At 40.4% G+C, this 20,816-nt stretch overlaps 1 protein-coding gene across 3 annotated transcripts; it reads right to left on the minus strand.

Annotated features, from left to right (window-relative positions):
• Nucleotides 1-110: 110 nt before the first annotated feature.
• cacng6b (calcium channel, voltage-dependent, gamma subunit 6b) lies at nucleotides 111-16,243 on the minus strand. Of its 3 annotated transcripts, none has more exons than XM_047361957.1 (5): nucleotides 16,067-16,236; nucleotides 8,350-9,038; nucleotides 3,783-3,857; nucleotides 1,253-1,390; nucleotides 111-667 (listed from the first exon to the last, which is right to left on the minus strand). In XM_047361957.1, the coding sequence occupies exons 2-5, from the start codon at nucleotides 8,711-8,713 to the stop codon at nucleotides 447-449; spliced, it is 798 nt and encodes a 265-aa protein (XP_047217913.1). In that variant the 5' UTR covers nucleotides 8,714-9,038; nucleotides 16,067-16,236; the 3' UTR covers nucleotides 111-446. The 3 variants fall into 3 exon arrangements, with proteins under 3 accessions (XP_047217913.1, XP_047217912.1, XP_047217914.1); XM_047361956.1 differs by having other exon boundaries at nucleotides 8,350-9,041; XM_047361958.1 differs by lacking the exon at nucleotides 1,253-1,390 and having other exon boundaries at nucleotides 8,350-9,041; nucleotides 16,067-16,243.
• Nucleotides 16,244-20,816: the final 4,573 nt, after the last annotated feature.

Here is a 20,816-nt window from a genome sequence, read left to right on the forward strand (position 1 = left end):
ACTTTTGATATGTTTATGTATATGTTTATATGTATAAAACATGTTTTTTAATTCATAACAGAGGTGGGGAATATAAATTAACTTTAAAATAAAACAAACAGAAAAGCATATTAGTAAAAATAGAAGATTTATTTGCAGTTTTACAGCTTTTGGCATGCAGAGGCCTATTGGTTTATTTGTGATTCAGCTTTAATTCTAAAAGAGTCATTCCATATATATCACTATACATTACTGACATAACAACGATTACCTTAAAATCTAGCTCTGGAGGACTTCCTGTGTTTTATGTTTTGTTCATTCCTCTTCTCAAATTAAGTTAAGACCTAGTGTGTCCTTTATGGCAAATTACATACCAAGGGCAAGCTTAAAGTCACAGCTGTTGGAATTTGGTGTTGCATCCTTAAAAAATATTAAGGATACTGTTTGCATAATTCACATTTTAAGGGCTAGGTGGTGCTATCTTTGTGTGGAAAGCATTTTTGCCAGGGACTAAAAGGAAGAGCAAGGATGATGAACAGGACACCTGCGATAATGAGGATGGCTCCCGCCGAGCCAACACAGGCTACAGACCAGGACAGCTCGTGGTGAAGAGGTACGGAGTGGTCACTGGACAGCAAAGCCAACACAGACTGGTGGAAAATCAGCACCGACAGCAGAACCAGAACACCTGCACATGTTGGAAAAAGTAATAAATGGGGATTAGGTAATGGTTGCATCCTAAAATAAGCTAAAATGTTCAGTGCCTTGTAAAAGTATTTTACTATCACATTTTAACACAGACTTCATTGCATTTTGTTGGGGTTTAATGTGATAAACTAACACAAAGTTGTGCATAATTGTGAATTGAAAGGAAAAGGAGACAATGTTTTAAACATTTTTTTATAAATAAAAATCTTAACATTATGGGGTTCATGTTAATCAGCCCATTGTACTTAGATAGCCCTAAAAACAATTTTTAAACAACTCTCAAGTCTTGCCATATATTCCAAATTAGATTTGAGTCTGTTTACTGATATTTTCTGTTGTATTTACACTTAGATTAAATAAAAAATGTTAAATATATTTACTAATTAGCTGACTTCAGAAAGTAATTTTTGCACTGAATTTAGGCTTATAAAAGTAAAGAGGCAGTAAAACTGAGAAAGAGATGCTTTGAGCCTCTAAAAGTGCTGTCAGCAGATAAAATACTACATGTACAGACACCAAGGCTGGACTTCGATATATATTCCTTCACAGGAATGTTAGATTTCACCTGATAAGATGAAACAGAAGGATGCTGGTTTGAGAAAGAAGGGCACTCCTTTGTTGAGCGACATGGCGATACAGATGGAGCCCATCACCATCATGGTCAGGCTCAAGAGAGCTAAGATGGCTGCTGCTAAATTCAAATCTGTACAGGGGAGTAGACAGAAAATTTAGGAGCTGATTGCAAAAGCAGTGGTGAAAACTACCATCAAGAAATGTTCTACAAAAGCATTTCAGGGAATGTCAGTGAAAAGTATGATTCTGCATAGATTGTTCACTACTTCTGTTAAATACAAATATTCACAATCATATGGTCCAGTTGTCACATTAGCTCGGTAAATTTAGGCTGGTCTTCCTATTTTGCACATTAGCTTATTATTGGGTATCCTATAACAAATTAAACCAAGAAGTCATATTCCTGCATCCATCCACACCCAAGAGTCCACATTATTCCCTTAAAGTCCTTAAAAAAAGTCCTTAAAGTTCAGATCCTAAATGCTGTGGCCAGATGACTAAACTGTATATTTTTTGTTGGCTTCCCAACATTATATGGCCTCAATATGTTAACAGATTTTAAAATGTTTCTTTTCAGGTCTAGCCAAGCATTGCCATGTCAGAAAGATCCCATGAGAAGCCCCCACTCTTATTTTTTTGGTGTGCATGGCAGAGGAACAGAACAGCTCTTTTAGCTTTTGAGCTCCTTTACAGGGGAATCAGCTGCCAGTTTGGATGCAACTCAAAGACATCTTCTTTGCTTTTAAAGTTCAAAACTTATTTGAAAGGGCTTGAGATAGTTTTGTCTTTCACTGGGAATATGTGTTCATCATGTGTTCTGTTAAACATTCAACTGCCATGTTTTTAGCGTGTTATTTGGATAAGCACAAGTACAGCAGATTGAGCATTTCTTTGACGTCACGTTGAATGCGTCTGCATAATATTATAATTTAAACGTACTAAACATCATTTAAGAGACTTTTTTCTTTGAAGTGGGGTTGTTTGAAGTAGTTATTAGTACTCTAATCTAACATGCTGTAAACTTTGGACTGATTCAAAAGTAAAGTGCCATCAACTAAACAAAACAACACAAATTCCAGATGTTACAAACAATTTGAGTGAATTTGATAGTTTATCTGTCAGGAACAAGTGGGACACACACAATGCATTGATTTCATGGAGAGAATTTGCTTTATTTTTTTCTTTCAGTTGCTTTCTTCTTCTCTCCTGAGAAGACAGTTTACAAACCAGCGCACTGTTGTACCCTAACATCTCTTAATTAAATGCTGTAGTCCAACTGTGCCAAAAGTAGTATGAATAATGGTGATTCTAAGACCTTAACTCATAGTTCTCTTACCATCCCGGACAAACGCTAATTGTTTTTCCATTTGTTTTGGGAATAGTTAGAGACACGGCAGCATACGTTTTAAAAATAACTAATGTAGCATTCACTCAAACTACCAACCTAATAAAGATCTAAGTTTTAGTTGTTAAAGGTTGAATGGCCAAACACTTAGATTTTCAGTTGCACCAGACAACATTAAAAGTCTTTAAAAGTGAAGGTCTTTCTCCCTAAGTCCATTTGCTAATTGTAATCTGGCTCTATTAGTCCATTTTAGAACCCCACTCATTTTACTATGGATGATGACACTCTCTTACAAGTTTCACTAGCTTCACAAAGTATTTTGCCCTTTTTCTGAATTTGATTCATACATTTTAAACCCAAATACTTTAATCTCTGGGATACAGAACTCACCCCCTTCCTGAATAGTGAGACATTTGGACATTCCCATGCTGTTTGCATATAATTATTTAAACACTGTTAGGTATCTGCAAATTGTACCCAAGGATAACCCAGACTTCTGGAGGTCCACAATTCTCTTTCTCATATCTTGGTTGATTTCTTTTGATTCTGCCATGATGTTAGGTGTGCCACAATTTGACAAAAATGTTGCAAATTAGATCTAGATATCCATGACATAATCATCTGGGCTTTCCCGAACTGTTTCAAGGCACAGTACTCTTAATGTATGTAAACGTCTGACTTAGAAGAAAATAATAACAATTCTCGAAACAATTATCTGTCATATTATTCAGAAATAATTGGAGTAATTCTAAAAAAAACTAAAACAGGAAATGTTTGTTCTGATTTATTGTCATACAGCGAAAAAGTTATTTTATACAGTTCAAGTAAAAATATGGTTTCAACTGTACACAAATTTTGTCTCCACCTTTTAAACGCACAACTTTAACTATTGATAAAGATGACCAATTCTCACTGTGAGACAAGGTTTAAGTGTCAGGCAGCAAGTGTGAAAACTGTATTAAAATAAGTGGCTCCCTGGGCAGCACAGCAAACACATTAATCAGTCTGATAGCGTATAGCTTACTTTGGCAAAATGAGCGGCAGTGGAAATTAATGAGCTAAGACAAACACCGCCAGTACGGTCCTGTGAACACCACAGTGGTCATCTTTATTGGTCAGGAGGTGGAACTGGTGTGTATACGTCAGAAAGCAAAGGGGTAAGTAGAATATATCTCACTCCTGCTAGTCGTCTTCTTGAATATGACAGCGTTTTCCCCAGAGGTGAAGAACTTGAAGTAGGTGCAGTTGGATTCTGTGGGTACAAAGAGAAGATAAGACAAAGACACACACACACACACACACACACACTATTGTTTTGCTATATGTAGTGAGGACCATGTGTTGACTCCCATTGACTTCCATTGATTTTCAGTCATTTTCAACCCTTTCTATGCCCTAACCCTGACAATAACCTTAAACCTAACCATTACCAGTGGATGCCTAACCCTAACCTTAACCTAAAGTCAATTCACACCTTAGTCCTAAACCTAACCGTTAGCAAAATAGGTCGTGAGGACCAGCAAAATGTCCTCACTTTGGTACAAACGGTCCTCAATTTGATGGTGAAATCGGGAAAATGGTTCTCACTGTGATGCCAAGACAGGAACACACACACACACACACACACACACACACACTCCTAAGGATGGCTGATGGTCTCCTCTGTTGTGCCTACTATATGCATCCATGCACTCTGTCCTTCCAGGCATCATTCCTATTTATATCCAAGAGACAAGCATGAAAACGCCGAGACACACACACCTCTACGCAAGCACACACACACACATTTCATAGCACTGCACATATGGTGCAGCCAGAGACAGTGAGAGACGACAAAACAGTAAGGATAAATGGCACAGGAGAGAAAAGATGGAAAATGGAGAGATTGGTGCATGTGATGATGGGGAGATGTGGCTGCAGAGGGAGGGAAAAGAAAGCAAGAAGAAAGGTTCAAAGGATGGAAAATGAAAGAATATGGAGGAGTAGGTTTCAGGCAGATGGAGGGGTGGTGAGTGAAGGAAAGGATAGAGGAGAGCCACAGATGGAGAAGGAGGTGAAGGGAGGAGGAGAAGTCAGGAGGGAGAGGAAACACAGAGGGGTTGGTTAATACTGCATTAGACACACATTCTCCATCTCTATCTGTCTGTCCCTCTTCCTTCTTTATCCCTCTCTCTATATTTAGACAAAAACTGTAAAGCAGTCAGATTCCATTTGGCTTCACAGGCGCATAGTGACGATTTTAACCCACTGAAAAAAATCGTGTGGTCAGAGATGACTAAACATACAATTCTTCCACACAAACACGGCTTTAGCCCACGTGCAAGCTTTGAAACTGATCCGGCATTTATCAGCCCGCTGATTCTGTAACACATTACGCTTCCACAGTCAGCTTGTTTGGGTTTTTTTTTCCTCTCGCAACCCCTGCTGAGACTGTAATTATTGAGCTGTCACTTTCCCGGTCCAGCAGGCAACGAAGATGGATCGCTGGTCTTAAGATGACAGACGCAACATCAGCAGGTCGGGACGGCAGCCAGAGGCGCGTAAACATTGATACAAGAGGGAAAAGGCAGGGGATGGTAAAAACAGTTGTTTTTCTACAAATGTGATGAGCTCGCAGCCATCTGTGACAGGCGGCGTAGGCCAACTATTTAGGGACGTGCAAAGAAGATTGTCAGGAGCATGCTGACTTCTCACACACGCCGACAAACCATCTTGGAGTCAGATCTGCTGGCCAGAAACAGCCGGTGATCCAAACCAATGTAGACCTATGTCAAAAAGTTGTTGCTCCTGACTATTTACGATATATGGCAATGAGAATTTTTACAGAACTGTCAAGGAATAAGAATCCCAATTGGATTTTAATTCAGACTTTAACTAGGCCACTTGAAAACCTTCTTTGAGTGATTCAGAAGTGGACTTGCATCAGCTCATTGTCCTGCTGCACAACCTAAGTGTGCTTAAGTTTAAGGTCATTTACTGGTGGTTGGACATTTTCCCTCAGGATTTTCTGCTATAGAGCAGAACTCATCATTCTGTTGATTATAGCAATTCATCTCGGTCTTGAAGCAGCAAAGCAACCAGAAACTCTCACACCACCAACACCATGTTTAACTGAAGGTATGAGTGTTAGTTTTAGAACAGATTTCACTTCTTATTTCTGAATCAACAAAAAAAATTTTCTCCATCTGCTGTTATGGATCGCTGAAGTCTGGAACCAGAATGTGGCTAGTAAAACTTAAGCAAAAAATAATGGTAAGTCCATTTTTCATGATTTAAATATGTTTTCATGAAGGGCAATGTTGATTTAGCTTTTTTCCTCTAATAAATGAAGTCATCAAGTGAAAACTGCATTTTATATTTCCTCATGTTATATTTATTTGATATCAAAATTCATTTGATGACCTGAAACATGTAAGAGTAATAAAATTTAAATAAAAGCATAAACAGATGAAATCTGTAGGAGGCCAAGTACATTTTAACAGTTCCTCCAGCGAGTTCTGAGTCTACCCCTGGATCTCCTCTCAGGAGGCATCCTGATTAGATACCCAAACCATCTCAACTTACTCTCTTCAATGCTGAGGGGCAGTAGCTCTAATGTGAACTCGCCTCTGATTTAACTCCTGACACTATCTCTAATGCTGAGACGAGCCACTCTGAAGCTCAGTTAGGCCACTTGTATCCAGCGTTTTGTTCTATAGGTATGATCAGTATCTTAGACACATGAATAAGGGCTGGAAAATATAAAGCTTTGACATGAAAGCTATGTCTTTCCAGACCATCCGACCATCTAGACACTCAAACTCCTTCACATTAGGTAAAGACTGATCTCTGAAAGGAGCAGTCAAACCACCTTTGTTTGGGTTGAGGACCATTACTTCAGATTAAAAGAAGGTGATTCTCATTCTGACTGCTTCACAGGAGCCAGACGATCATGACTTGATGACCCCAACAGACCAGAAAAAGGGGTTTCATCTTCATTCCAAAAATAAAGACGAGACGCTAACCAACCTGACACACTCCTCTCTGTGACTACACCTTGACATTCTGTCCATAAACACCACAAACAGGATGGTCGACAAGAGGCAGCCCCGACAGAGTCCAACCCACACTGGCAGCAAGTTCGACTTTGTACAGACACAGCTCTTGTGTTGGTCATACAAGGATTGAATAGCCCTTAAAAACCTTCTACAGATCCACAGAATACAAATGGACTGAACAACCAAACTGCCTTGATTACCTCAGCAACTCTTCAAGGGAAAAGATCTAGTCCACTCTTTCGGCCAGAAAGAAAGCAACACTTCTCCTCCTGAATCTGAGGTTAAACAATTGGCCGAAGTCTTCTATCCAAACCCTAAGAGTAAACTTTCCCAGGCAGACTGAGAAGTATCAGCCAACTTCATTTTGATCTCTGTAAAGAAAATATTTATTTTCCTCTTGGGGAATTCTCCCAGCTTGTCCATGAATCCAGGAGGTATTTCAGTAAATGCCTCTCTCCATCTCTGAACTAACCTTTCAGACAGAAATAGGTCATTGTGTAGATAATCTCCAGAGAACCCAGCCACGGTCAAGTTCCATAAAGTACTATTAGAAAGGACCCGTCACTACAGTAAACACGGATGTCTGTCAAAACATGAAACCTGTGGTCTTCATCACCTAATGTGCAACAGGAAATGACAAGTTATATACAGTGACTTGCATATACAATATATTCATACCTAGATGGCTGCATACTTTAATATATTTTATTGGGATGTTACATAATAACATCTCTTCCAGTTTTGAATATTTGGAAACATTTCAGTTTTGCTTATTCTTTGCAAAAACGCTTGAGCTCAGCTCAAATGGATGGTGAGTGTATGTAAACGTCTGTTTTTAAGACTTGCCACCACCCCCCAATTGATTATACTTTGACTTAGCCATTCTAACATATTGTTAGCTTCATAGCATAATTGCCTAAGTCATGCTTAGTCAATTATGCTATGAGGCTAATGAAAAGATCTAAATCATTCCATTGTAGCTCGAACTGTAGGTTTAGTGTCATTGTCCTCGTGGTCTTTTACAGTCTTTAAAATGTTTTCTTCCAGGATATCCCTGTATTTAGCTCCATCCATCTTGCCATCAAATGTTACCTGCCTCCCTGGATCATCCCACAGCATGATCCTGCGATCACCATGTGCCACTGTGGTGATGGTGTGTTCAGGTTGAGCTGCAGTGTTAGTTTACGTCGACACAAAGCGTTTTTGTATAAAGACTTTCTCCAAGCCCCTCTTCCAGTAAAATCTTTACAGCCTGCCTACTAGTGTTGTTATGATCAGATCAAAACATTGTGCAGTGTAACTGGATGTCTTTAATGATTTGGTATGCATATTATCTATATGATGACCTAGATACATTTTGCTGGCAGCTTCACATACATGCCTTTTTACAATGGAGGGAGAGAGGGCATAAGTCTATAGAAAAAATGAGGAAATTGTAATAAAATATGTTGGATAAGCTATTTCTGGATTAACATAAATATTCAAAAATGAAGTCTAAATTTTTAGAAAACTGTATTAAAGTATAGGTAATAACACCTTTATCACCCTCTTAAATTAAATTTTGATTCCCACTGTCAGACTGGGTTACATATCATGGTTTCTATCTTGAAGCATGCATGGATAGCTAAGAAACCCACACAGAGTCAGACCCATTTACTCGTGCTCACATTGACAGAAGAACACAGACTCAGCAGCCATTGCTCTCACCTCCAGGAAGTTCGGCAGGGCCGCAGCTCGTCCTCTCCGGGTCTATGTCGGCCACCCACAGGGTGCGGATGCAGCCTTTCCATAAGCCATAGTGGGCCATCTGGCAGGTCTGGTTGCCGCTGTAATTCTTTGGCTGGGCCAGCTCCACCCAGAACTCTGTGCCCATCCCCAGCACTGTCAGGGTCACCCCGATGATCGCCACGAAGAAGACTAGCTTGATCTTACCCTCCTGGCTGTCACTCATCTTGTTGGTCCTCCTTTGTCCTCTAAAGCCCTTCATTCCGGCCATACCCCCACCCTGACCGCCCCCTGCCACCCCCATACGGCCTTCCTCTTCCTGCGGCACAAAGAAGTTGGACCACATACTGGCCAGAGACGAGGAGCAGCACCGATCCGAGGGAAAAGATGAGAAGAACAAATAAGGGATTCGATATGAAGTGGGTATGAGATGGATGGTTGTGACACTGTAATGACTGTGAGACACAGCTGTGCTTTTCTGGATGAGTGAACTGAGCAAAAACTGTAAAAAATGTTGTTAAAAAAAGGGGGCTGGATGCTAAAATTAGACACAGAGAGCTATGAATAGATCTGCAGTAATGTTGGTGCCAGATGCAGTAAGATAACAATATGATGGGATGAGACGTAGGAGAGGACCAGGAGAGCCAGTCTGGGTTTTTTTTTTGTCGAATCTTCTGAAACACAGAGATGAAACACAGAGATGAAAGAGCAGCCAGCATATGCTTCACCAAAGAAAAACCCTTTCATCCTCAACATAATATTTAATTTCCACCAGCTTTATCAGCCTCAACAAAAAGCCATATGACATGCTCTCAGCCAACAACAGATAAACCAGATGGCATTCCTCTCAGAGGCAGATTCTGCTTCAGATGAAGAAAGAATTGGTGTGGATGAGCTAGCAGGGTTGGTTTGTATTGTGTCAAGGTGAGAGATGACAGGGACCAGCCATCTTCTGTTTCTCCAGCAGAGCTACACCCTGAGCACGTACACAATCTGCAGCTTAGAAACAGATCTGCTTTGATCTGAGGGAGAAAGAGGGTTGCTACAAATACTCCACAGCCTGCTTTATGTGTTCTGGCAAACACTCCAAATGTCTTCTAGATGTAAAATCCAGTTTACAGTGCCTTGAATTCACATTCCTAGAGTTTTCTCACATTTTGTCACGTTGGAAACACAAACTTCTCAGTTGTAAACAGGAATGAAAATCAAAAAAAGTCTGAAAAGTGTGACATGCATATGCATTCAGTCCCCCAGAGGAAAGTCTTGGTAGAATCACTTTTTGATATAATTCCAGCTGCAAGTCTTTGGGGGTATTTCTATATCCTCTTAACACAACAGGAGGCTTTGCAAAGAAGCTGAGTCAGATTTGATGGAGAGCATGTGTGAACATTGGTTTTCAAGTCTTGTCATCGTTCTAGATTGGATTTAGGTGTGAACTTTGACTGGGCCATTCTTAGTCTGCTCAGTCTTCTGCAGCCTCTCACAGATTTTTCTCCAGGATTGCCACGTATTTAGCACCATCCATTTTCATATCAACTTTGGCCAGTTTCCTTATCCCTGCTGAAGCGAAGCCTCCCCGCAGCATAAGGCTGCCACTACCATGTTTCACAGTGAGGATGGTGTGTTTAGGAGGATGTGTACCTCTGAGGCCCTCACAGAACAGCTGGATTTATACTAATATTAAAATAACCAAAGCTGAAGAGAATTCAGGAATTAGGTGACTTCTGAAGGCTAGTGGGTTTTATTTATTAGTATCACTGAATATATATTGATGCACCTCACAATTATGCACTACTTTGTGTAGGAGGCTGATTAGTGCACGTCCAACTTTTCAGATTTTAAACCATGTTTCCTTTTCAAATTCTTAGTTATAAAACATTAAATGTTGTGGTTGTTACATGAGACAATGTGGGAAAGTTCAAGGGTACGAATACTTTCACAGGGAAAGGTATTAAGTTGTTTCTGAATATGAGTGAGCAGGGTTAACAATGCAAACAACAGGGCACAAGGGTGTCTCTGCCATGAGCAGGGGTGCATCAGAGGTGATAATTTAAGCCTGAGCCTTCTGACAGAGAGGGGGTTGCAGTAATTAACTCCGCTGTGTGGTCCAACAGGTCTCAGAGAGGAGGCAGGGGGCCAGCACCAGCAGGCCTCATTCGCAGTTGTTGGATCACTTAATTCAGAGCTTTGCCATGACACCATCAGCGGTTTTAAATAGTCAACACAACACATGAACCCTCTCACTGAAAGTCCTCTGTGTACAGTATTTAGGAGTATCATAACAGTATGCTCTGTCACATGCAAAGTAAAAAATCTTGAGTGTCTCGACACATTTCTACAGAGGAGAAATCTGCAAACTACAAATTTGCAAGGGGACGGATGGACGTATGGCTGGCTTCATGACAGCAAACTTCTTAAAGCATGACTTACTGGTCATAATGATCAGTTTCCAGAAGAATAAAAAAAATCATTAAACTCCAAACTCATTCTCTGAAGCACATAAACAGTAAGATCAATATGTCACCCAGTAGTAACCAACAAATCTATTGATTCATAAAAAAAAATATCTAGTTTTACTACGAAAAAATAGCTCATCAAATAAGATTTAAAGTGAACCTGTTATTGTTCTTTGAAAAATCTCGGTTTATCACTGTATCTGTATGTAAACTAAATCTCTGCCAAAAAAAAGACCCATGTCCAAATAAAGAAACTTGCTCCTTCCTCATTTAAGATGTGCTTGTAGCAGAGAGTAAAACTGCCTGAATATTTAACAAGTCAAAGTTTTTTTTATAAATTTACACAATGTTAATTCATTGGTACAGAGAACGTTGGTGTCTTTTGTAAAGAAGTCTACAGGTTATGGTCTATCATACAGGTTAAACAAAACATTAACATAAAAATAGCTTTTCCTTACAATCTGACATAAATCAGTTAAATCATAAACATTTCCTGTTTTAAGTTAGTTAGGATTAGCTAGATTATTTATATTTACTATTAGCTTGTTTTGGATATCCAAACAAACTACACAGAATAGCTTACTGACAGAACTGTTGTAACTGGATAAGCCTTTCCAGCCCTTCCCACCAATTTTCTATGTAATTTTCAACAGACTTTTTTTTCCTCATCATACTATGGATTATGCGAATTGAACTAGCCCCTCCTGCAGCAAAACCCCCTTACAACATAATACTGCCACCCCCGTACTTCACAGTTGGGATGGTGTTCTCTGACTTGCAAGCTTTCCCCTTTTTCCTCCACATATAACAATTGACATTATGGCCAGGGGTGAAAGGGAGCCGGTACAGTCCGGTACTGCGTACCACTAAAAGATTCTGAGCCGGTACGCAGTACCGGGAAGAGAGAAGAACGGCTGCCTGCTATGAAGCCGTCATCCAGAACCAGTTACAGCTGCAAAAATTCACGAGCAAACAAAGAGGAACAGATCCGTTACTAACAGGCAGTCTAAAACACAACTTAATCTGTTTATAAATATAGCTATTTCCCCCTCATTCCAATTTGTTTCTGGACTGTTCTGCTATGCTGGAGCCTCAGTGTTCTTGCTTTGCTTCTCTCCCCTCGGAGTTCGAGGCTTTTGTGAACGGCCAGCCTTTAAAACGAGCACCGCTACGTTTAATGTCTGTCTGCTCGCTGCTAAATACTCCAGTTAAAAGCAAAGGGAGAGAAACTAGTTGTGTTTCATGTTATTTTGCTGAATTACAACAACACAGTACAGCTCGAAAACACCACTTATGACCAGAGATTTCACATACACTACACGAGAGCGCATGCGCGCTTAACTCCAAAACAGAACGGTTGCCAAGGAGATTGGTGCGTTCGATTTAGTGGACTGGGAGATTTTACACAGGTGGTGCACAGTCATAAAAAACCGCTGCTTGCATTAAGACAGGACGAACAATAAATCACTTACCATATACAGACTTTTAAATAAAAACCGCAAAAACAACCGAACTGTCAAATGTTTAATTTAAATTAAATCAAACCTTGACCACAATGCAGAGAACAATAACTTCTTTGTTCAAAAGAAAAGATGGAAACTGAAGATGAAAAGTTATGCATCAGAAAATGGTTTATTGTTTTTTCATACATGGCAGTTCAATTGAAATATATATATATATATATATATATATATATATATATATATATATATATATATATATTCTACATTGTCAAGTGATTCTAATTTCTGCCTTATACAGACAGCCTACAGTAAAGTAAAATGTTGATACATTTTAATTAGTTTGAGTTTGGACTTTGCTGAGAGAGAGAGAGAGATCTCAAGGGGGCCACAGATAAGAGTATCAATTAACACATACACAAAAATTATATATATATACAGTATATATATACATATATATCCCCATTCCCCCCTCTAGCTCCACCCCTAAGTACCGGCAAGATTTTAAAACTACTTTCGCACCTGATTATGGCCAAACAGTTTAGTTTTAGTTGTTGGGACCCACAGCCATGGTTACAACATTAAAGGCCAGTACAGACTTTCCTGGAACTTTCAAAATAAATTGCGTTAACCTACTTCCGGCACAGCCAGGAAACGGGGTAACTGCGGACTTGCTGTGACGTCACTGTCCAAATAAAAGCACCGCTCTTGCTACATCCTGTCTCTTCCACCCGGACTCTGTGCGAGGCTGGCAGGAGAGGCAGCGCGCTAATGTCTCTTTGCTGGCAAACAGACATAAACTCTTCAAACTGGATCCAAGGGTGTCATAAGATCACGTGATCATATGCACAAGTTAAGTACTGATGAATTACTGTTGAAAGAATCCGGTATTCATTCATAAAAGGGAGATTAAGGTACAAGCATTGCTTTACTTTCTCTCTGAGGCCTGCAGAAGCAGACTGTGCTCCAGAGAGTTCCCTGCAGAGACACGGCCTCTACAAGCCGAGTCTGAAGGAAGGACAACGGCCCCGCATCACCGTGGTTACGGTGATGTGCAGTTGGTTAGCAGGCAGAACGAGCCGTCTTTCATCCACAGCTATGGAGGTTAGCTGTAAGCTAACCCTTTGTTCACGGAGCTTTCTTCAAACGTCGTCGTCGCCCGGACAACTCCTCCTCAACACAATTCAAACGAGGTTAGAGTTTGGGCAGAGAGATATTTAGGATGAAATGATCTAAATGTTTTCATTTTATGAAGTTTGGTTTTGTTTTTGGTGAACTCAGCTATCTTAGTGCTAGCAGGCTATCTGCAGCACACGTGCTCAAGTTTGTGTTCTGTGTTTGTGTGGTTTTAAAGTTAAGACAAATTTTATTTAAAGGGGTTATTTTTAACACAGAAGATCGGCCATAACACGCTGTCCGCGCTTATGCATTTTAATCCTTTTATTAACGGTATTTTAAAGGTGTGTGTTTGATTCTGGTGCTAAGCTATTAGCTTCTTTGTTAGCTTTAACTGCTAACAGCTAAGAACACGTGCTTGCTTCTAAAGAATATTTACCCAGAAAGGTTGTTAGTTTTCAACCTAGTAAATAATAGTCCCTAAACATTATTTTACTATATCTGATAACTAAGTAAACACCATTAAGCCCCATTTCTCCAGAAAGCTTTGGTTATTTTCCAAAATATTTCCTTAAATATTTTACCAATTCCTTTAATAAAATTTCTTTAAATAGTATTTTAATAAATAAAGGCAGCTAATGAGACACCGTTGAGAATCAGTCATCCAGAAGGTTGGTTTTATTCAGCAGATCATTCTTTAAAACATTATTTTATTAAAATAATATTTTATCTGATCTTGCATTGTGAAGGGTTGTCTAGAGGTATGCTGATTATTGTCTAAGTTGGTTCCAAGACTAACTTAACTTCATTTCCAGATTCTTCAAGATAATCCTTGGTTCTCAAACATAAACATTGCATGGTAATGTTGCATCACTCTTTTAGTCATAATTTCCAATCATCTTTAATCAACTGGTTTATATTACATAGCCCATTAGTCTTCGTTATTCTTCAATTCTGCTTGGTTGTTTAGTTGGATTGTTTTAGCATAGTAAAGAGTTTGTTGATTGAAATATGTTTGACTTTGAGTTGAGTTGACTTATTTTTGTTAATAAATTCTTGTATTTTAAGAAATTGTGTGAATTAATTCCATATGTGTGCAGAGTTTATGCTGTTCAATAATGTCAGAGATCGTCTCACACCTTTCTATTTTGTCCTAATACCGTCGCCTTACTGGGATGGTATTCACAGGACAACCCTTAACAGACCCAAATATTATTTGATAAAGTATTAAAATATTAAATAATATTCTCAGATTCATAATCACAACATAGTCTTATCAGACCACAGAACTTGTCTCCAAAAATTAAGCTCTTTGTTCCTTTATTGAAAAACTGTAACCTGGTTTTTTTTTATGTTGATTTTGGAGTAATGGAGACATGTGTTTGGTCCATTCTGATTGGCCATTCAGCCTATTTTAGTACAACACGCGTTCTATTGTCATAGAAATGTCTTTTCCTTTTAATCTGGGTTTGATACACACATTTCAAACCAAAACACCTTAATCTCTGGGACACAGAACCCATCTCCTTCCTGATGAGTGAGACAGCTGAACATTCCAATGGAGTTTATACTTGCATGTAGTTTGAACAGATGAATGTGTCTGTTTCAGGCATCTGGAAATTGCAGCAAAGGATGAACCAGACTTGTGGAGGTCCATATTTCTCATCATGATATGTTGACTGTTTTCTTTAGACTTTTGCGTGATGTCACACAAGGAAGCAGCATGTTTGATATGTTGTTTTAATACAAATCCACAGGTGTGACTCTTTTAACTTTTAATTTAACAATTAATCTGAAGTTTACAGAGCCATGAGGTCATCATCGGGGCTTTCCCAAAACGTGTGAAGGGATAGTAACCTTAGTTCATGTAAACAACCTCATATGAAGAAAGCAAACTAAAACAGGAAACATTTAGTCTGATTTAAAGTTAGTTAGTCAGTGTTTAAGTGTATGTAAACATCTGGTTTCAACTGCCTTACAGATGTATTGTTTTTGCTTTATATTATATCATATCAGATTAGATTAGATAAGATTTAACACATTAGATGTTTTTAGATGCTCTTTAAAAATTATAACAAATAACCTTTTTATTCAGAGAGAATTATTCAGTTTTCATCCAAACAATCAGACATGTTTCCACAACTGATATATTATTTTTGCACTACTTTAAGTTGGGGTTTAAGTTTGACTTATATTTCACACAATTCCAAAAACCTTAGTTTAAACAGGAATGTGCAGCCAAGCAAGGTCTGAACAAAGAGCTTAAATAAATAGAGGACATTTCCAACACAGGCAGTAATAAAGAATATCTAAAATACAGCTACTAACAGCCAAGTTAGTGGTGGTAGGGTTACAAACCTTGATCACATTACAATCCTAATTACCACAGATAATCAGATACCATCCAGGATTCAAATGGTGCAATGAAACAGTTGTTTTTAACAGGTCATTCTCCAAAACAGAATGCTTAAAGTTGGTTTTAGCACAGCCCTGGTACATTTCCTTCTACAGAAGTTGTGCAGAGGATAAGCTTGTGCAAACACAAGTGCAGTTTCTGTTGTGAAAATCAGGAATTCTTTAGGTGTCACTCTGTGACATGTGGATATCACAGAGTTAGCTAAACTCGCCTAGCTAAAGCATGTGAATGAAAAGAAGAATAAATCTGACCTGCTTGGTGCGTGTTGTTCAGTTCAGAGGGAAGAGACGCCTGAAACCTAATAGAGGGGCAGAGTGGTGATGGGAGAGGTAGTGAAAGGGGGTGGAAGGAAAAGAAGGGAGGTACAGAGGAGTTATGAAAAGTTGGGGTTGAAGCTGCAGCGTGGTTGGTTAGCGCTATTGATGGGTTGCTGCTGTTTTGGCACACCAACTCTGCTTGGAGCTCATGTTCAGTCTGAAAGGCACCCTGTTCATGCTCCTTACATGTTTGAAATTTTAAATCAGGGAGGAGAGTTGCTGCACGGTGGTCTGCTGTCATGTCCAAGGTCTTGCCAGCCTGGGTAAAAACATGCCTGCGATTGCCCTACTGCTAGTGTGTGTGTGTGTGTCTATTTTTGACAGCCACCTGTTAATGACATTAAGTCAGGATGAGGGAGGAGCCTGTGCTTATATGAGACAGTCAACTACACAGCACACTGACATGGAGACAGAGGCAAATCAACAAGATTAGGAGAAAGTGCAATTGAATAAAAGAAATGGAAAGTGGGAGATGAGATGGGTTTTAAATGTTTTAGAAACATTTCGAGCTGATGTAGCAAAGGCTAAACCAACTTAGTGTCCAAAACCTGTAAGTTTAATGGCCAACTGGAGAGGGTTTCTCATAGCCCAGTCCTGCTTGGCTCTTCCACAGTTTAGGTTACATACGTGGCACACACAGAGACAGAGAGAGAGGCCAACCCCGGCAGCCAGTAGGCGCTGACGGATGGGGGTTGGGATTGAGAAAGGATGCAAACTAAAAGTGAGCTGAGGACAGAAACACAGAACGGGACGCAATGGAAGAAAAAGGACAAAACAAACTGTAGGCTGTGACAACAAAAGAAACACCTTCCTCATCCCAAACCATCAAACCCTCCACAGTGACACACACCTCTAAATTTTGACCTTTCATCTCCAGAAACTCTTTGCTTTCCTGCCCACTTCAGATGACTTGCTGGATTTTATGGTGTAGCCAAATTTAGCCCTTACTTTGACTGTTATTGCTCCAATAATGGATGTTTTTCGGATCTTCCAAATTGTCATTGCACCGCTTTGAATATATAAAACTTACCATTTTGACTGTGCTCTGCACATGTTCAGTCTATCAGATGCCATAAAGTCATAGTGTCCGAAGTTTTTGTTAAAAATATTTCCAAGCCACAAACATTTTAGTTTGCAAACTAATTGCTAACAAATTTTATCGTGATCTCTTTTTTACCAGCAAAACAATAAATTACACATGCGATATTTTCATGAAACTGAAATATTAATATCATGTTTACATGGGTAAAAAAGCATACAATTTGAAACAATTTTTGGATTGATTTTCCTTAGTCTATAAGCAATAAGAATAAGATATGGATCACTCTTTATTTGAAAACACTTGCTGAAAGTTTAATGAATGGTGTGCTTTGGAGTAAAAGTTGCTAGATGTTTGTGGTCTTATTCACTATCAAATTAATATGAAAGAAAACAACATCTTCTGTGCATCTATTGTCGATGCTGCTGCCTGTAGCTGTGACAGTAAGGTCTGTGATGCCTGTCGCAGCGGCAATCCCAGAACCCGGTGGTGGACACCAGCAATAAGGGTTGCTGTTAAGCTGAAGGAGTCCTATCGGCTGTGTTTGGCTTGTTGGACTCCTGAGGCGGCAGACGGGTACTGTAAGGCCAAGCGTGCTGCGGCCAGGCTGTGGCAGAGGCAAAAACTCAGACCTGGGAGGAGTTCGGTGAGGCCATGGTAGAAGGACTACCTCGAGGCAATTCTCGCAAACCATCCAATGCCTCAGGTGGTAAAAACAGTGCTTCGCCAACACTGATTACAATTGGTGTGGGGAGCTGCTGACCTCGACTGGGGACATTATCGGGCGGTGGAAGGAGTACTTCGAGGATCTCCTCTATCCTGCTATCACGCATTCCCTGGTGGAAGCGGGCTGAGGACTCGGGGTTGGACTCTTTCATCACCCAGGCTGAAGTCACCAAAGTGGTTAAAAAGCCCCACGGTGCCAGGGCTTCGTGGGTGGATGAGATCCACCATGAGTACCTCCATTCTCTGGATGTTGTGGGGCTGTCATGGTTGACACGCCTCTTCAACGCTGCATGGTGGTCAGGCACAGTGCCTCTGGACTGGCAGAACGGGGTGGTGGTCCCCCTACATAAGAAGGGTGACGCAAGGGTGTGTTCCAACTACAGGGGGATCACACTCCTCAGCCTCCCTGGTAAGGCCTACGCCAGGGTGTTGGAGAGGAGAGTCCGGCCGATAGTCGAACCTCGGCTTCAGGAGGAGCAGTGTGGTTTTCATCCCGGCCGTGGAACATTGGACCAGGCAGTCCTGTTCATAACTTTTATGCAAACGACTTCTCGGCGCAGCCAAGGGCTGGAGGTGTTCTGGTTTGGGGACCAGAGGATTTCGTCTCTTCTCTTTGCAGATGACGTGGTCCTGCTGGCCCCCTCTAGACAAGACCTACAGCATGCACTGGGGCGGTGCGCAGCTGAGTGTGAAGCGGCTTGGATGAAGATCAGCTGCTCCAAGTCTGAGGCCATGGTTCTCGACCAGAAAATGGTGGCTTGTCCTCTTCAGGTTGGAGGGGAGTTCCTGCCTCAAGTGGAGGAGATTAAGTATCTCGGGGTCTTGTTCATGAGTGAGGGAAGAAAGGAGCGGGAGATTGACAGACGGATCCATGCATCTGCCACAGTAATGGGGGCGCTGTGCCGGTCCGTTGTGAAGAGAGAGCTGAGCCGAAAAGCAAAGCTCTCGATTTACCGGTCGGTCTACGTTCCTACCTTCACCTATGGCCATGAACTTTGGGTCATGACCGAAAGAATGAGATCCCGGATACAAGCGGCTGAAATGAGCTTCCTCCATAGGGTGGCCGGGCACTCCCTAGGGTGAGGAGCTCGGCCATCCGGTAGGAGCTCGAAGTAGAGCCGCTGCTCCTCCACATCGAGAGGAGCCAGTTGAGATGCCTCCTGTACGCCTTCCTCAGGAGGTGTTCCAGGCACGTCGCACTGGGAGAAGGCCCAGGGGACGGTCCAGGACACGCTGGAGCTACTATGTCTCTCGGCTGGCCTGGGAGCAACTTGGGCTCCCAAAGGAGGAGCTGGAGGAGGTGTCTAGGGAGAGGGAAGTCTGGGTTTCTTTACTGAGTCTGCAGCCCCCGCAACCCAGTCCCGGATGAAGCGGAAGATGACGAGTACGAGTACGAGATGTGTGTCGCAGTCATCAGTAGTTTTTCTAAGCTTCACATCAGAGAGACAAAACAATTATTGATAACTTTTAGATTATCAATCAGGTTTAATTTTTATAGAAAATGTTTATCTTATAAATAACTCCTCAATGAATAGTGTGGCTGAGAAGATTAATTATTTATCTTGGAGAGACGTAGTTTATGTCAGTCTTATTGTCTTTATTTATAGTTCATCAGTAGGGAGTAGACATTAATTGATGTTACATGTGATATTAAATCAGTTTTTTTCATTAAAAATCACATTTAATATAAACTTTCAGATGTTCCTTGCTGATCACTTCAATACATATTGATCTTCAGGAAATGTAATAAATCTCTTATTCCTGGAAAGGTACAAGAATTCATGCTTGAAATTATTTAGTTGTAGCGAAAAGTTTTAAGACTGATGTTCTTTTCAATGACCAATGACACTGACTGAGTTACAAACACTAATATATTTTAAATTAGCTGATGTTCACTATGCAAGGCCCCAGTGCAGTTTTTATATGGACTTTTCCCCACATTTTTTCAGCCCATGGCAGCTGTAATTAATCTATTAACCGAGAGAACAACAATCTGTTTTAATGCACATAGTGTGTGTCAATTCTTTGAAACACCTAAACTCACAGAGTCCCGCTGCTCCTCCATCGTATGAGATGGATGGAAAGTGTCCACAGACAGTCAGAAGCCATCAATCATCTACAGCATGCTGATGTGAACAATCTTGTCTCCACATCACACTTGGGCCAATGTCGCCAGCACTGATTTATGCTTCAACACTGAATGGCTCACACGTGTCCTCGTGTATTCGTCCGTGTGCACACTGGGCACACATATCACTGATGCAATAATTACGTACTTGCTGTTGCTAAGCAGCCTAGAATTTTTCCCCAATAAAAGACGTAACATTAAAGACCTAAAGCATTAAATCTAATTTTGAGGCAAACATGATTTAACACAATGTGTTATATGGTTATGTTTTCTATCACATATTGAAAGCTACAGTGCCTTCCAAAACTATTCTTACACATTACACCATTTTAGTTTTAGTCACATTAGTCACAAACATCAATGTACTAATCAGAAGAGCAGCCGAGGTGGGAGAATCTGTTAACAGGACAACTATGCAAATCCGGCCTTTATGGAAGATTGGCAAGAAGAAAACAATTGAAAAAAGTTATGTGCCACAAGTCATGTAAAGGGAACTGTAAATGTATCTAGTTACAGTGTTCATCAAGACTTAAGGCTTTTCAGAGCAGCCTGGAGACAGAAATACATGCTTTCTAACTTTGCACCACGATTACTGTAATCGGTCTCCTTGTTGGAATGAGTTTGGCTTCCATAGATCCACTTCAAATGGTGCAAAATGCCGCTGCTCTGTTTTTAGCTGCTACAAGTGTGCATGAGTACATTTGTCCAACTATGGTTTCCCCTCACTGGCTTCCAGTAAATTCAGTAGATTTCTGAAATCATTTAAAATGTTCTCCCATATTAAGTCTTAA

Source organism: Girardinichthys multiradiatus, chromosome 3 (genome assembly GCF_021462225.1).
Source record: "Girardinichthys multiradiatus isolate DD_20200921_A chromosome 3, DD_fGirMul_XY1, whole genome shotgun sequence".
NCBI lineage: Eukaryota > Metazoa > Chordata > Actinopteri > Cyprinodontiformes > Goodeidae > Girardinichthys > Girardinichthys multiradiatus.

Bases quoted from the DNA above. Each gene is read 5' to 3' on its own strand.
- cacng6b (XM_047361957.1), bottom strand. From the start codon at position 8,713: ATGTGGTCCAACTTCTTTGTGCCGCAGGAAGAGGAAGGCCGTATGGGG. The intron at 3,858-8,349 runs GTGAGAGCAATG...TTGTACCCACAG, and splicing joins CCCTGCCGAACTTCCTGGAG to AATCCAACTGCACCTACTTC. The intron at 668-1,252 runs GTGAAATCTAAC...CAACATGTGCAG, and splicing joins CTTCTGTTTCATCTTATCAG to GTGTTCTGGTTCTGCTGTCG.